Below are 16,696 nucleotides of genomic sequence, written 5' to 3'. Positions count from 1 at the left end.
AACTTTCATGTTAACCAGACTCTAGACCAGGGGTGTCAAACTCAAATACACAGTGGGCCAAAATTCAAAACTGGAACAAAGTCGCGGGCTAACGTTAATATTTATTGAAATATATTTATTCCTCCAGATATAAGAATGAATCTTTTCTTATGAACTCAAACACATTTTGCTGAAAAACTGAATATGGATCAACCAAAGCTTAATACTAAACAATATATATATTAGCTGTATAATACCAGTAGGCCAGCTCTAATAGGAATTTGGTATGGCTTCGCGGGCCAAATGTAATTAGGCTGCGGGCCAAATTTGGCCCACGCGCCAGAGTTTGACACCTATGCTCTAGACTTTGTTGAACATTATGTAATATGAAGTCAACATGTAGTATTTAAGAGATCAAGTAGTACTGTGGTAAAGGTTATTGAATAGTGTTGAAATAAAATGACAAAATTGTGAAGGATTAAAATATTCCAAGAGCTCAACTTACTTCATCTAAACATGTTTCAATCACGTTTCATGAACACAAAATGCACAGGTTTATTGACTATGAATAAGTTGAGTTGATTTAACTCAGTTGTTTAAGTTTCTGCCAAAGCAAAACGTTTGTGTGCAACCAATGTCCACTATTGAATCAAGTAAATCCAACATGGCCTTTTTTTCAGTGCAGTACTATAACTGAAGCTAGTACTAATCCTTCTATAACAACCACTGCATTCACAGTTACTTCTACTGAGGCAGCCGCTATTGCTCTTTCTATTACTTTTCTAACATCAGCCACTGCTGCTGGTGCATTACAACAGCATCTGTTTGTTACTACTTTATCTGCTCTTGCTGACATACTGCAGTATGTCCTGAAAGTCATATAAAAGAATTATAAGTAAAGATATCTAACAGCCCAGGACAAGTACATGCAAGTCCATGAAGGAGAACGAAAACACAAAGCTTACTGTGAGTACTTGCAAAATACTTGATTAAAACCAAATGGGAAAGAGAAACAAAACAAAAATATGCAAACAAAAAACTGTAGTGTAGTAACATTAAAGGTAATTTAACAGTAATAATGATATTGAACGTGTAGGCTGAGCGTTAACCTTTCAGCTGACACCAGGTTACACATGTCAGAATTGACATTTGAACAAGAAGGTGGACTGCTAAGTTGTCAGCTAATGTTAGCCAGCTGTCTTTGGTGTAATGAACAGCTAACTTAGCTAAGTGCTAAGTAACAGCTAAAGAATACTGGAATTTCACTCACTTTAACTGAAGAACACACGTCTTGAAGCGTAGCTCATAGCATTTGTTAGCCATTCAAACCTGCTGTTTCCAAACGTTCAAAACAGTTCACTGCATGAAACATTGTGATTATTATCTTTTGAGAAAATTTAATGTGATTTGGCTTCTTGTTGTTGGATGGAGATGCATATTATTATTGGAAGAGATCCATGTTAATATTATAAATGTTTTTTGCTGTAATTCTGCGTTTTTCACTGCTGAGAAAAGTTTCGTTTGCTGACATTAGATCTTCTACTCTTAACATTTTACAAAGCGTGCAGATCCCCTGTTTTAACAGTCATAAGAGCATCTTCATTTACAAACACGATTGAAGCCAACACCAGCTGTGGCTTTAAAATGCAGCACGTGTGTGAATATGAGAGGGAAATGTTGGCACAACGAATGACTAATGTCATTTGTTTTAGTCGATGACCTAAAACTAAAACAAATGACATGATTAAACAAATGACATGATTAAAGCTGTACAATGCTCTCTGCGCTTCAGTAGGGGGCGCGCGTGTTCTTCTTGTCTTCTCTGTGCTGCAGACATTTTCTGTTAAACAGTTTTCCGCCTAATGAAAATGTTTAGCCTGTAGGTGGTTACTCTACCTTCAGCTCGTTTTATTATGTCTTCCTCACCCCTGGCCTTTGTCTCAGGTCCCGATGTCAGCGTGGATGTGGTGGATGTCACGAAGCAGACAGACAGCGAGATGAAGCTCAAAGAGTTTGTTGACTATTACTACAGCACAAACAGAAAGAAAGTATTAAACATCATCAACCTGGAGTTCTCTGACACGAGGTACTAGCTCTCTGCCTGAAGGCAATGTTTGAAAAATGAGATCTGGCTTCTAAAGATGCCGGCTGCATGGAAAACTCACAGTGCTAATTTCTTTTTCTGTTTGTCTGGGACAGGATGAACAGCATAGTGGAGAGTCCACAGATTGTGCGGCGGTTATCTTGGGTAGAAAACTACTGGCCCGATGACGCTCTGCTCGGGAAGCCAAAAGTCACCAAATACTGTCTAATCTGTGTTAAAGACAGCTACACAGACTTCCACATCGAGTGCGGTGGCGCCTCTGTCTGGTACCACGTTCTCAAGGTTAGAGAAGTGTGTCGGGATGATGGGAAGTCAAAATATATTCGGCACTGATTCTGAGGCTTTGACAGGAAACACGGAATTTATTTAACTCCTTTGCTCATATGATGGCGATGACGCTGGAAATTGTGATTATGTTTGCAGGGAGAAAAGATCTTCTTCCTCATTAAGCCCACCTCGGCCAACCTGTCTCTGTACGAGCGCTGGAGGTCGTCGTCCAATCACAGCGAAATGTTCTTTGCTGACCAGGTGGACAAGTGTTACAAATGCACATTGAAGCAAGGCCAGTCCCTGTTCATCCCATCAGGTCAGAGCTGGTCTCCTCTCATGAGTCTAGCTGAACATGTTTCGCTCTTTTCCTGTTCTCATGAATGAATGGGACAGACAGAAGCCTTGTTGACTCAATCACAAGCAGGAATCACACTTCCCGTGTCCGTGAGTCCACTTTGGTCTCAGTGATGTAAATTTTATCATCAGACGGTCAGCACGAAGGCCAATGCGGACATGCCTGCCAGTTTTTTTTCTTTCCCAAGGGTAGTTTGAGGTGTAGCTGAGCGTCAAGCAACCGACCTTCTGATCTGCTGACGACCTGCTCTTCTTCCTGAGCAGCAGCTAGAATAGAATAGAGTAGAATGCCTTTATTGTCACTATACAGATGTAAAATGAGATACAGAGCATCTCCTAATCAGTGCAAACATGTGGGAAAAGAAGCTAACTTAGCTAAGTGCTAAGTAACAGCTAATAAGATAGTCAGTATGAGCCCCTTTTTACTCATAGCTCAGCTGTTATCTTCAGCTGGTGCATCATGTATGACGTTGGCCTGATTTACACTTGTGCGGGGAATCTTTGTAGAGCCTGTATCTTCGGGGTTTTTTGTTTTTTCCCCAGAAGCAAATATAATTGTCCCTCAGGTTTTTCAGCTCTTTGTACACTCCCTCACATCTCTTCTCCCTCTAGGAATCTGCTGACAGTTGTGATTCTTGTATCGATGCTGTGATTATTGTTCTTTATACTGAAGCGATTATTGTTGTTCTCTCACTGATGAATTCAAAAAAAGTATTTGGAAATGCACAAGAGGAATCAGTGGTCCAGAACAGGCCGATCACAGTAGTTGCAGACTGTGTCAGCCCCGACGTGTAGTTACATTTCTCAGAAGGTGCACTTCCCAAAGTAAACTGCAAGCTGCTTTGCAGTCCACTTTCAGCAGCTTCTCCTTTTCACATTGTTTAGGACTTGTTACTTGGTCTGATCTGATACTGAACTGCAGTGACCGATATTTTTTCCACGTAGCCTAAAATTGGACTCTCTTATTTTAGCCTTATCTTGTCTTAAAACCAGAGAGGACAGATCGCATGTGGCTAGTCATAAAACATGCATATACTGGTGCTGTCAGCGTTAATCTCGTTAAAATGACGTTAACGCCACAGACGCATTAACGCGGCAAATCTCTGTTAGCAAGTTAACGTGGCTCGCCCCGTGCGAGGGGCTGCACGGCATCAACGCATCAGCGCGTTTAGCTCGTTAACACGTTAGCGCCATGCAGCCCCTCCCACAGGGCGATCTGCGTTAACTCACTAACAGAGATTTGCCGCGTTGATGCGGTTATGGCATTAACGTCATTTTAGCGAGATTAGCGCTGACAGCACTAGTATACAGGTAATACTTCCTTAACAATAAAAATGCAAGAAATGTTGTTGTTTGCATTCAGAATGCTGCATTGATGTTATTCTTGTAAATACTGGATGATTATCTTGTCTCATCTGGTTCCTTCAGGTTGGATCAATGCAATACTGACACCTGTCGACTGTCTGGCGTTCTCTGGACACTTTGTCCACAACCTCAGTGTGGAGATGCAGATGAGGTTTGGGCACCTTCCTTTTCACACACATTCATTCTTTACGCTTGTTTTTAGTGCACTGGGTTATAACGTGATCCACTGTGCCTCCTGCAGACATTCCTGTGGTGATCTAGTGTGACCTTAAAGGCCTCGGTTGATATTATTCAGTAGTTTCCAATTCTTTCCTGCTCCAAATTCCACCAATTCTGTTTATGAATTCTCCCTCTTTGGAAGTACTTTGTGAATTCCATCCTTTGTTAGTAATCCGTGATGATGTTTAGCTGAAACCTTTTTTTTTATCTTCCTCAGGGCATATGAAATTGAAAAACGGCTAAAGGTCAAAACTCTCACTCCTTTCCCCAACTTTGAGACGGCGTGCTGGTATGTGGGGCGACACCTCCTCGAACGATTCAAAGGTGAAGTCTCAAATCGCGTCGGTGTAGTTATAGACTCCGGCTTTGCGTGTGGTACTCTAATGTAAACACTCATCCTCGTTTCACTCGATATTTCTCCAGAGGAATGCGTGAATGCGGAGAAAACACAAACACTGTCAGAAATGCATCTTTTTTTCTGGGCTGCACATTCAGCATGTGGCTGCATGTCTGCAGCGCAGATGAGGAGCTGGATGCTCTAATATTATTTCAGTCATTAAATCGGTGAATCGCAGAGTTCACAGATGATTAGCTTCAAAAGGTTTGGCCCAGCTAGAATCACTTGCTCCATTACAAGCCTGTGTTTAAACTCCCTTCAGCTGGCGTGGCCCAACTGTTTATGTTTCCAGCATTTTCTGTGTATGTTCATGTGTTAAAACCAGATTGTGATTTTGTGTGGTGCACGCCACCTCCAAACTATAAAGCTCTGTCATTAATATGCCATTATTCTTTTGAAAAGCCACCTATTATGCTTTTCCTTATTTTCTGTCATATGTAGTATACGGTTCAGTCGTGGACACACATATTGAACGTGGCTTCAAATAATGAGTTCAGTGTATTTGCATGTAATCCTTCAGACGGCTCTCTCAGGCAGTGATTTTCTGCTCTCCTCAAAGATAGGAAATACACCCCAATATGGTAATCTCAGAAGCCCCACCCACTAGTTCTTTGTTTGTGAGGGGCAGCCAGTCACAGGAAAGTCGGTTTACAGAAACGGTGGCCTTAAAGGGAGAGGCTTGTTTCACACAGAGCTGCGCTAGGCTCAGCGTGAGATAAATAGGGATTGTGAGTCATGAAAAGCTGGTCTAGTAGAAGATAATATCCAGAGTAAATCAGCAAGATGATGGTGGCTTGCACCTTAAGAGCTTTAACATGCCGCTTGGCTGTGTTGGGGTTGATCTGCACGTCTGAATTAAGGTAACAGGACAGTGTTGTCTAAACACAAAGTCGCCCTGTTGATGGGAGTCCCTCTTCTGTACACTGAGGAGTGCAGTAGCTTTATCTTCTCTCAGCTGTTCTCCTGTTGATCAAAGGCTTATTTCAGTTAGATCCTGTAAATCTCGCCACCACTGGGAATTTACACTGTCCGTTGTGCCCTTTTTAACTGCAGTAGTCCCAGCTGCTCACAGTTCAAAGGCCACGATTCACTCAGTGATAAAATTTGCATTCTTTGCTCTGTAGGTTTACATAAAGCGAATAAGCAGCCAGCTCCATACCTGATACATGGTGCCAAAATCATCAATGGAGCCTTTAGAGCCTGGACTAAAAAGCAGGTATGGAGGCAACTAAATACAAAATAGAGTGTATCTAGTGTCATGTATCTATCTATTTTCTTAGAAACTTTTTTTGTATTTGTTTTGTTTTTTGTAACAGGCTCTCCTGGAACATGAAGATGAGCTTCCAGAGAACATGAAGCCATCACAACTCATTAAGGATCTTGCCAAAGAGATCAGATTGTCAGAGGTATTTTTATTTCTAGGTGGTAATTTCATAGTTTTTTGGCTCCAGGAGAAATTAATGTTTCATATTATGACATATAGGAAACCATAGAGGTTTGTCTAGAGGACGATGCCTTATTTTTGCTAATCAAAAAGCTTAATATTCATATTTGGTTTTTGCAAATTAACCCTTTCCACTTAGGCCTCTCCATAAACTCTCAAATGTCAGATTTGCAGAAAAATTAACATTTTATTGCCATCAAAGAAGGCTGATGTTCTGTAGATTATGAAGCCCTCGTCTTTCCGCTAATCTCAATGATAAAAAATACTTTACTAAATTTTTCTTTACTTTTAAAATTGGAACTTTCTTTTGGCAAAAAATTATTCTTTTGTTACATGTGGTAGCAACAAAAAGCAAACCAAATCTTAGCAGCTAACATTTAGCCAACAGCTAACATTTAGCTATCAGCTAAATGTTAGCTAACATTTAGCTGATAGCTAAATGTTAGCTAGCTTATCTAGCATTAAATACCATGTTAGTGCTATGAATAGCTGTTGTTCAGATAACTTGTTACTAAAAGATTAGCTTGCAACACACAGTGGCATTGTGTTTGCAACCAAATGGTGAATAGAAAGAATGTGTTTTTATGTTTTGTTTGTATCTCTTAGTTGAGCATACAGTTAGCCCAGTGGTTAAAGTAGGATTTGCCAGGTGGGGGTCCCTAGGTTCAGGTGTAGCAGAGACAACTACATCCTCCTATACATATATATAAGCTCATGTTACGTTTGCCATTACAGGTACTTTGTAACTTCTTGACAGTATAAAGCTGGAATTCTGCAGTTTTTACTAAAGAACATGATACACTTAAATCAATGACATCTTCTACAAGCGAGTCCTCCTACTTAGCAGCCATATTAAAAAGCATCTGAACACTAATATTTGCATTTACCTTGAAGCATTATTTAAATTAGCTTTCATTTTAAAGGTCAGCAAGACACACAAACTTTATGCATCGAATATTCAGAGAGTTTGCTCACTCTTCACACAGATGGGATTTTAAAAGCTTCTCCTCTGGTATTCATAAAACTTTAGTTCTATCTAAAATTCTCTCATAAGTTTCAGTTTAGACTTGAGGGTCCTATCTTTCTCTTACAGTGTCTCAGATTTTAAACCCACCAGTGACCAAGGATATCACAGTCTGCCCTGCATCAATCCAACATAGTTCATCACTGAAAACCAGAGCACAGCACTGCAAACGACCTGCTCTTAATATCTAGTAAAATATTGAGGAACATGGAATTATTGTCATTTAAAAAACATGTTGGAATATGAAACATCCCTATGTCAGCAACACATCATCTATAGATCCAGTATCTGAATAATAAAACTTTGAAATGAATTAGAACATTACATATAGACTTTAAAGTTGATCAAATGACACTTCCTGAGCACCTGGACCGCCTGGGAATCCCAGGTGCTGTAAGCTTTGGGCAGCACAGTGCTTAGGACTGTTGCCTCACAGCAAGAAGGTTCTGAGTTCAATTCCACCATCAGGCCGGGGTCTTTCTGTGTTGAGTTTGCATTTTCTCCCTGTGTTTGCGTGGGTTCTCTCTCTCCTCCCACAGTCCAAAGACATGCAGTTAGTGGGGTTGGGTTAACTGGTCACTCTAAATTGCCCATAGGTGTGTCTGTGTCGATGTTTTAGCCCCGAGACAGGTAATTTTATGTAGAAAATAAAGTGCAGTACCAGGTGACTACATTCTGAAGTGTTGTAAATGATCACACCAGTGATAAAGTTAAATAATAAAAGCAAAATCCTAATTTAGGTTTAATGAACTCACAGAAGGTTTAACGGCAGGTTACAAAGTCAAAAGTTGACCTTGATTTCTTTTACAGAACACAACAAAAGCCATTAAAAGCGAAGCTCCAATTAAGGTACCAGTTGAGGAACCGTTGTCCACCCAGTCCGAGCCTGAAGAAGCCGTGTCTCCAGCACATGTCCCCTCACCCAGCAGAGAGAAGTCCAGAAAGAAAAGCTCAAAACCCCCTAAACCCCCTAAACCACCCAAGCCTCCCAAACCTTCAAAGACGCCCAAGCCTCCGAAGGTGCCAAAGGTCAAGGAAGGAGGAAAGAAGAAAGCAAAGTCAGCAAAGGAGTCATCACCACCTCCTAAACCCTCCAGTTTTGCTGCGCTGGAGTCCCATGCAAAGGACATTTTGAGTAAAATGGACCAGCCAAAAAAGCCTAAGGTGAGCATTTAGTTATGTTAGCACTTTTTTATAGAAATGATGGTTTCTAGTTTCATTGTAGGTCAACCGTTCTGTATCTGATTATGCTATGAAATGTTCAGCTGCTGCCTGCAGGCAGCTGTAAAGTGTTAGCATATATAACTGGCTGCACAGCTTTCCCTGCTAGTATGCATTAACTGGTGCACATGCTAAACAGGCTTTTTTTAATCAAAGAAGTGCGTCTATGTCTACATAAGGGTGGCCGATGCTCGGTCATATACCAGGTCATCGTTTTTTAACTGCAGAGGTGTAACATAACATCTGTGAAAATGATTGTATGTATAAGCATTGAATTAAGATTTTATAGATTAGACATGTGATACACAGTTCAGTTAAACTCTTTCTGCAGTTCCACTTTCTGCCTTTGCAGGGCAGAACAGTTTCACCGATTGATCGTTCTGTTATGTTTCTCTGTAATTGCTTTCATTTTCCAGGCTGTTAAGAATGTCCTGAGCATGTCTGAGAAGGAAATGTCAAAGCAGAACAATGTGGAAAAGTTTGATATCAGAGAGCAGAATAAAAACAAGACTGAAGCGAAATGGAAGTACAAGGTAAGTTTACCGGAGCTGTTATTTTAAACTAATGGTGGTGAAGACTTTCGCCTTGGCCTGCAACAGCCAATGCATTTGAAATTCTTTAGGCAATAAGCTATGAAGGTTACAAGTTGAGCAGCTGAATAGAAAAAATGCAGGACCATCCAACAATGATTTGAACACTTCACTTCAAAGCAATCAGCCAAAGTAATGATGCGGCCCAAGTCGCACATTTGAGGCCTGCACCTCATCAGGGCTTCTCCAGAAACGTCCGCCCTCCCAGAGTTTACCTAATGGAATTACGCCATGTCCATATCCAGTGCATTCCATCTAAGTATTTACATATGCCCCCATCTCCTTTTAAAGCGTGTTGTATCGTTATTGTAGAACAACAGGAGGAAGTTTTTAGCGGGGAGAAAAAGAAAGTGTAATTTTGGTGAACGGAAGACATTAGAGGGCTTTAGTTTCTTGGAAAATACAATGCCAAACTGCTGTGGAATGTATTAAACCCCTCCAAGGACCTCCATCCCACTGCTCGTTCACATCAGGCCAAACATTTACAGATGGGGAAGAGACCCCGTTAGACCTTTACCAAGGTCACTGACAACCACATCTTCACTTGTGATCACTGTTCATTTGTGCAGAGGCTCGCAGCTTCTCTGTTAGGTCTATAAAGCTCGTCGGTGTCGCACGGCAGTGTGAAATTTCTGTTTCAGATTACAGCGCGTAGGAAACAAAAACAGCTGAGGAGTGAATATTTGAAAATGTGAAAATGGATGTTCTTGGGTTGCAGTTAATTACAGTGTGATCAGTGGGGACTTTCATGGCAGTCGTTCTGCATTCCTCTATGTGGATTTGGTTTAGTGAAAATTGGGTCAGAAAATTTGACCTGTTGGGTTTAACATCATGAGGTACTCACCCTTTTAACAGCAAGGTTTATTTTAAGAGTTGATGAAACAGTTAATGACAGCGTCTTTTCTTTTCTTTTTTTAAATTCTGATTGTTTAACAGGTTTCCTAAAGTACACAAGGACTGAGAATCTTTATGTGCCAAGTTTTAGATCATTTCTTCATTTATACGATTACTTTTTTAAGTTCCAGTTAGCTACATTTACATTGAAGTGTAAAAATGAAGGCATGAGACAGAGGCCACATTTCCTTTAAACTTCAGCTAGAATCAAAACAGTGAGCTAAGAGAGGCTCAGATGCTCTGTAGAACTGAGGGAACATAGTTATATGCAATTAATCTTTCCTTTGAAATAAAAGTACAGAGTCGGTTTAAATTGGCATGAAGTGTTCTCATTAATGCAGTGAACCAGAAATAGCGACACCAAGATATCTGTCATCCTCTCTGTTCTTTAACATAACGCTGATTACTTTTAGCTTCTCTGACATTATTTTCCTTGGAATGTTGCAGAATAGTAAACCCGATTCCCTGCTGAAAATGGAGGAGGAATGCAAATTTGACAGAACACTGCTGTCAAGCAATAAAGACAGATTCAGCTTTACTATGTCTCACAGGAAACTGCTGAGGTATGTATGGAATGGCTGCGATCGCCACGTAAATGTTCGACTTCAGGTCTTTGAAGAGACGAGCACGCCAGCTTTCTCATGTGGTGTATTTTGGTGATTGTAGAGCCATGTGGCTATCAGCAGCATATCCATTAGAGCTAATTCAAGGACTTCTCGCTGCGAGCGCCTGGCTGAGCCTCGTATCACTCCCTTATTGTCCTGCGGTTTCATTTTCAGCTCCAAGACCCTGAAACCTCAGACCAACTCAAGTGTTTTTGGATCATTACAAAACCTAAAAGAGGACAAAACCAAGCCAGTGATAGACGAGTATGAGTACGTCTCAGATGAAGGCGAGCTGAAGATTGACGAATTCCCCATCAGACGGAAAAAGAACACTGTTAAGAGAGATCTTTCCTGTGAGTATTTTGGGCTTATTTGGTTCGTGTTTCAGTTTGTTTAAATTATCAAGTTAGACTGGGCAATTTTCAGAGTATCGGCTTCAATGCGTATGTATCAAAAAGTGCCAAAGATTTACTCAGCGATATACTCTTGATCTGGTATTTCCTGTTCTAAATTAAAAACATGTTTAGGGGCATGTTTTAGCTCTGTAAAATGATTTTTTAAGACAGATGCATTAAACAGTTTGGTTTATTTTTGTACATAAATAATGGTTAAACCATTCTGACATTTCAGTTTTTGCTTAACATCTGGAAAAAAAAAAGCTTTGTTTGAGAGATTAAGAACTGTGACAACATCAGCCTACACGGCACAAAGCATCACTGCTGTTTTGATTGCTGACCTAACTGTAAAATGACTACTTTTTTAATGACATAGTTATCAGATGATTGACTAAATTTTCAGTAAAATTACAAAAAAGAAAGAAAATCTCGGCAATTCAAGTCGAATTACTTGCATTTACATAATGTGTTGTTAAAGAAGAGCAAGCCCTGTTTTGTCACGAGTTAGTATATACAGCTCGTTTGTGACTGTAGCTGAAGGAAATTCAGCTAAAGACGAAGTATGAATAACAAAAGTGTCCACTTTAACTCTAAAAATCTCTAACTTGTGGTAGCACGAGTTACCACAGCGTTGTTGTTAGTAGGGATGGGTATTGTTTAGGTTTTATGTTTAGCTGTTTTCCACTTTTTCTTTGGTCATTTTAGCCTTTTTGGCCAGGGTGAAGGGAGTATCTGCCATCAAACAAGAAGACAGCTGCATGTAGCCATGATGATGTTTGCTAGTTCACATTAATGTAATAACGTGGTTAGCCTACTCAACGTAAATTACACACGAACAACGTTAAGCTACTCACGCAGAGAAGAACGGCTGCTGCTGCATCATCATCCTCATCATTTCTGCTACCTGGCAGGGCTAGGGGCCAGGACTCTGCTCTTCGGGTTTTTGGGGATGTTGCTAACTCCGGGTCCGATAACAGGCACCACACCCGCAGTAGATGTGCTCGGTGTGAGGTCTCGCAGCAAGCTATCAAATACGGCGCATTTCTCGGCTTTTAACAAAATGCTATGCGTCGCCAGGTGTTTCATCAGATTCGAGGTGTTACCTCCTTTGCACAGTATCAGCTTGTTGCAGGCTGCTGAGTTTGCATCTTTTGCTGTGAAGTACAGCCAGACTTTTGACCACTTTGCCTTGGTCATTTTTAATCTGCTCTAAAAGAACATACGTACCTGGCCCCGCCTACTATGCTTGCAAAGGTAAAATGATTGGCTAGAATCCAAAGTGTATGACATCTCAGGGAAAAAAAAGCATCGAAATAAAGCACCGAAATGTGCGCTGCTTTTCGGTCTGGTTACTACCGTTTATGTCAGAACCGGTGCCATAATGGTACCGGATACCGGTACCCATCCCTAGTTGTTAGTCTTATTGGAAGACTAGTCTTAAAATGTTACTAATTCCGATGTTATGGTGCTGATTGTTACATTTGTTTTTCCCTAGTTTTATCAGACATCAGAGAACCTATTCAGCCAGCCAAAAAAACAAAGTTTCAACCCTCGGTGACTAAGGTATGTACGACATCACCTGTATCTGCTATTCCCAAACGTTGGAACACTGAGGCCCAGCTTGAAAATCGTCAGCCTCCCACCGTTAATGAGAAAAATAATCAATACAAAATTAGTGCTTACATTTTTGTTTAGGTTGATTCTCATAAACAGTTGTCCTTTTGCAAACTGCAGTAAGATGTAAGCTCCAGTTCTGCGCCTTTGTTTTATTATATTTGATGACATTTTACACTAAGCTTTAACATATGAACATCAGTATTTATGAGACATTCAAACAGAATGACACAATGTAAAAATTTATATTTTATACTTATTTATTATTTGTACAATAACTTTCACTGCCCACCTACAGTAAGTTCTATGTGCTGATGAAGCATACTAATAATTCCAAAAAATAATACACACGACCTGTGTGGTGGAATCACTTTGGACAGACGCGCACACTCGATAAATGTAAAGTTTTTGCACTTAACAGAGAATTTAATGTTTTGGCGTTTTATCCATAAAACTTAAGCAGTTATGACGTTAATGTGATGCATAAACAGACTGTGAAAAAATTCTGCAGTGCTCCTTTAACTCAGAGGCGGAGACTTCCTGTGCTGTGGAGCCACACACACTGATGAGAGAAAGAGCTGTGGCATGAATGGAGGAAGAGGAAGAAAAAGCCTAGACCAAGTTTACTAATGAGAGGTCACTAGAACCCATATCACAGCCTTGATCTGCAGTTTCCCCGGATATTTCAAATTCTGTGTTGTTGTGATGCCATGCCACTCATTTAAATACATATTAAAATGAAAGATTATAAATAGATGTTAAAACTGAATTTTGTCTTTTTAATGAAAAAATTATATTTTTGAATTTAACATGTTTCAAAGAAGCTGGGACGAGAAAACAGAAGACTGAAAAAAGGACAAAGAACATTTTAGCTCTAATGTGATTAATTAGGAACATTTTTATTTAATCACACTGGATATAGGTAAACATAATGACTCCATATTGTAGTGGTTCATACAACATGTGACACGACACCATCCACTGGGAGCATTTGGTATAAAAACCTGTTAAATGAAACGTGTGTATACTATTCCTGCTGTGACAGAGCCGTGCAAAGAAAGTAGCTTAAACATTTCTGGTAAAATAGAAGATATGAAGAGGTTCATCACGATGAGGAGGACATTTGATTTAAGGCTTCTTTTTGTGGTTCATGCAATTAATTATTGATTAAGAGAATATAAAATAATCTATGTAGCAAAGGGACAAGACTGAAAACCAGTGTTAGATTATCACTATCTGAAAGCCCTCAGCCAGCAAGGCTTTAAGAAGAAGTTTAAAGACCCCCACACAACGAAGGAATCAGATACTCTGCCTTCTTTTCTGCGTCTGAGCTCCAAAAGACTAAAGTAGAAAGTGTTGCTCATGCTGCCTTCTGATGGCATGAGAAGCATGAGTGCACCTGTGAAGGCACCAATAATACTAAATGATATGTTCAGGTTTAATAAAAACACATGCTGCCATTTAGGCAACAAAATATTCAGCCGAGGCCTTACATGTTTTAGCAAGACAGTATCAAACTGCTTACTGTACACACTCCAATAGAACAGAACCACAGAAGAAGAGCCCTGATGCTAAAGTGGCTGGGTGACAGTCCACATGTGTCCCCCACTAACTATTGGCATTTCATGAAATGATGTCAAAAGATAATTTAACACTAAAGCAGCTGGTGTCGTCCTAAATCTCTGTAGTGTTTTACAAAGAAAGTTGAAATTTTAAAAAAGCACGGCGGCATTAAAATAGAGCTGTTAGATAAACTGTCACTATTAACATTAAAATGTGGGTTTTTCATTCACAAATCTATTCTTCGAAACGAGGTTGTAGTTCCATACTGGATCAGCAGATGGAAAAAGTGGGCAAATATCCCAGGGGTCCAGTCCTGAGGGGCTGCAAGTGCCCTACATTTGCTTAGAGTGTCTTTGTGTGGGGTAAGGTTAGTAAATGAGAATGTAGTCGACAGCAGAAGAATCAAATATCAATATTGCCTGTTTTTGCATCGTTCTAAAAACATTTATGTTAAAGTGAATAACTAAAAAGGGGGCTGACGGGGGCAGACGGCTCATTTGTGCCCTGGGGCCTCCTACTGAGACTTTCTGGCGGCAGTCCTATGATAAACAGTGAGACTGCAGTAAAGAAGCCATTACAAGAAAAGCGAACATTTGCCAGAAAAGGAAAGAAACTTGAAGTCTCTCTCATATCTCTTTCCTGTACGTTCACTTCCTTCAACACCAGAGCACAGACTCCTCAGATGAAGAGACGCTGCACATAGACACGGAGGCCAAGCCTGAGGTCAAAAGTCGCAATTCCAAGGTGAAGAAAAAGAGCGGCAGCGCCGCAGGAATTCTGGACCTGTTGCAGGCCAGCAAGCAAGTGGGTGGCATCGACTACGGCACCAACAGGTAGACTAACCTAACCCCGATGTCAATTTTCTGCTGCATTCCCATCAACACCAACAGAACTTGGACTTCTAAACTCATTTGAGTTAGAGTACATGCGCAGCATTAATCTCTAAATGGCTCCCGCTGGACCCCCTTTTCCTTCAGTAAATGAATTTTAGCTCTTCTTAATGGACCGAGGCACTGACAAACAAATGGCCTACTCAGCGGCGACGTAATTGGATGAAAAAGCTGAATTTTACAGCTTCGCTCAGAGCTGAAAAATCAGCTAGCGGCTGGAGCAACAGTTTACACCGATTCTGTCAGCAGTTTGTGTTAAGTCAGTGTTTGTTTCATCCCGTGTTAATCTATCAAACGCTGCGTGGCTCCAGGCTCTTCCCTTTGCCTTTTGCTGTTTGCGAGCTCTTGATGGTCTATTTCCACCACACTGAAAGCTACAAATGAGCAATGAAAGAAAGAAAGAAAACATTGATGAAATATGTTAATTTATCACATCGTTGGTGCTTTGAAGAGGGGCTGAAGCTTCATTATAGCGGTGTGTGATAGTCGCTTTGTTTCTTGTGGCAGCTCAGCAGGTGATAGCTTAATGGGTGTGTGGATTCATTTTGGGAGCGATGTCTTAAAGAGGATATTTGTTTTTGACAGTTTTCCTTCCTCTTTGTTCCACTGAGGCACAGTTTGTAATCTAGCTTACACCGAGATCTGGTTCAGAGCCTTCTTCAGTTCTTTCTTTCTTTCTTTGACCTCTGCCAGCGTGTTGACCACCATGTAATGGCTGTGTTGTTGTGTATTTCTTATTGACATACTTACAGTCAGCCACCTGCATCTCCCAGCACACAGGAGGCCATTCAGGGCATGCTGTCCATGGCCAACCTGTCGTCTTCAGAGAGCTTGCAGCAGCCGTGGAGCAACAGCCAGGCCAAAAACAACGGCCAGTCGAAGAACAACTCGCACAGCTCGCAGGCCGGCAAGAAGGCCGGCAGAGGAGGAGGCGGAAACAACAGCAAGCGGTCGACTAAACGTCTGCCAAAGAAACCCAGGAAGAGCAGCAGTATTGAGAGTCTAGATTATGACGACGACCAAGATCACATGGATGCGTGTTTCAAGGACTCGGATTACGGTAAGCGACAAATGCCAACTTGTTGTTGTTTCCTCATTTTCCTGTCATCGTGGGCAGGGTGGGGTGACGGCGGTAACGAGTGTCATTTTTCCATGATACTGGTGCTGGTCAAGTTCCAAAGCATTCCCTGTTTTGCCCTATTGTACCCAGGATGTGTTTTTTTCAGCTACAGTGTACTTTATGAATTTATAAGTCACACCTACCTATTGTCTGGGCAGAATCACAGGAAACCAAGAAAATGCTGAAAATGAGACAAAAACACGAACTGAAAAGATAGAGTGTGTTTCTGGATGGCTGTCTTTCTAAGCTTAGACCATCAGAGTGATGAAACTAGGTAAACATTTCATATGCTGGACTCTTGGGATTGCATTAACCCCAAAAATGTCTCCAAAAAAACATGCATGTTTATGTGTGCTCCTCCCCCTACACACAGAGTGGAGCAGGAAGCCGTCACTCTAACAGAAAACACCTTTTAACCAAAATATTAAAACAGCTCATCCAAACAACCTCTCACTCAGCGCTACACCCGATTACACCCACCAGCTTTGAAGGGCGTAGGATGAATGACTTCGGAGAGCAGACGTAAAGAGATTTCTCTAATTAGAAGTGGGATAACTTTAATCATGGTAAAACATTCTTGTAATCAGGATCAGGAATGGGAATGTGTATCAGGATGTTGTCATTGCGTCTGTTAGCTTCAAAGAGATG

The 16,696-nt window shown here is 40.8% G+C and overlaps 1 protein-coding gene across 2 annotated transcripts in view; it reads left to right on the top strand.

Moving 5' to 3' along the window:
• phf2 (PHD finger protein 2) overlaps positions 1-16,696 on the top strand; it is a 41,240-nt gene that overhangs the window by 17,618 nt on the left and 6,926 nt on the right. The window contains exons 5-18 of one of the 2 annotated variants that reach the window (XM_082533550.1): positions 1,924-2,065; positions 2,179-2,365; positions 2,507-2,669; positions 4,136-4,223; positions 4,509-4,615; positions 5,813-5,904; positions 6,005-6,094; positions 7,967-8,320; positions 8,794-8,910; positions 10,309-10,424; positions 10,641-10,819; positions 12,357-12,424; positions 14,705-14,871; positions 15,702-15,988. In XM_082533550.1, the coding sequence (XP_082389676.1) occupies positions 1,924-2,065; positions 2,179-2,365; positions 2,507-2,669; positions 4,136-4,223; positions 4,509-4,615; positions 5,813-5,904; positions 6,005-6,094; positions 7,967-8,320; positions 8,794-8,910; positions 10,309-10,424; positions 10,641-10,819; positions 12,357-12,424; positions 14,705-14,871; positions 15,702-15,988 (2,157 nt within the window). Of the gene's footprint in view, positions 1-1,923; positions 2,066-2,178; positions 2,366-2,506; positions 2,670-4,135; positions 4,224-4,508; positions 4,616-5,812; positions 5,905-6,004; positions 6,095-7,966; positions 8,321-8,793; positions 8,911-10,308; positions 10,425-10,640; positions 10,820-12,356; positions 12,425-14,704; positions 14,872-15,680; positions 15,989-16,696 lie in introns of both variants that reach the window. The other variant, XM_082533549.1, reaches the window with a different exon arrangement.

The sequence above is a fragment of the Aulonocara stuartgranti genome (genome assembly GCF_965226115.1).
Source record: "Aulonocara stuartgranti genome assembly, chromosome: 5".
NCBI classification, from domain to species: domain Eukaryota; kingdom Metazoa; phylum Chordata; class Actinopteri; order Cichliformes; family Cichlidae; genus Aulonocara; species Aulonocara stuartgranti.
Note: the sequence above shows the minus strand (reverse complement) of the source record. Positions and strands in the feature narration are given on the sequence as shown.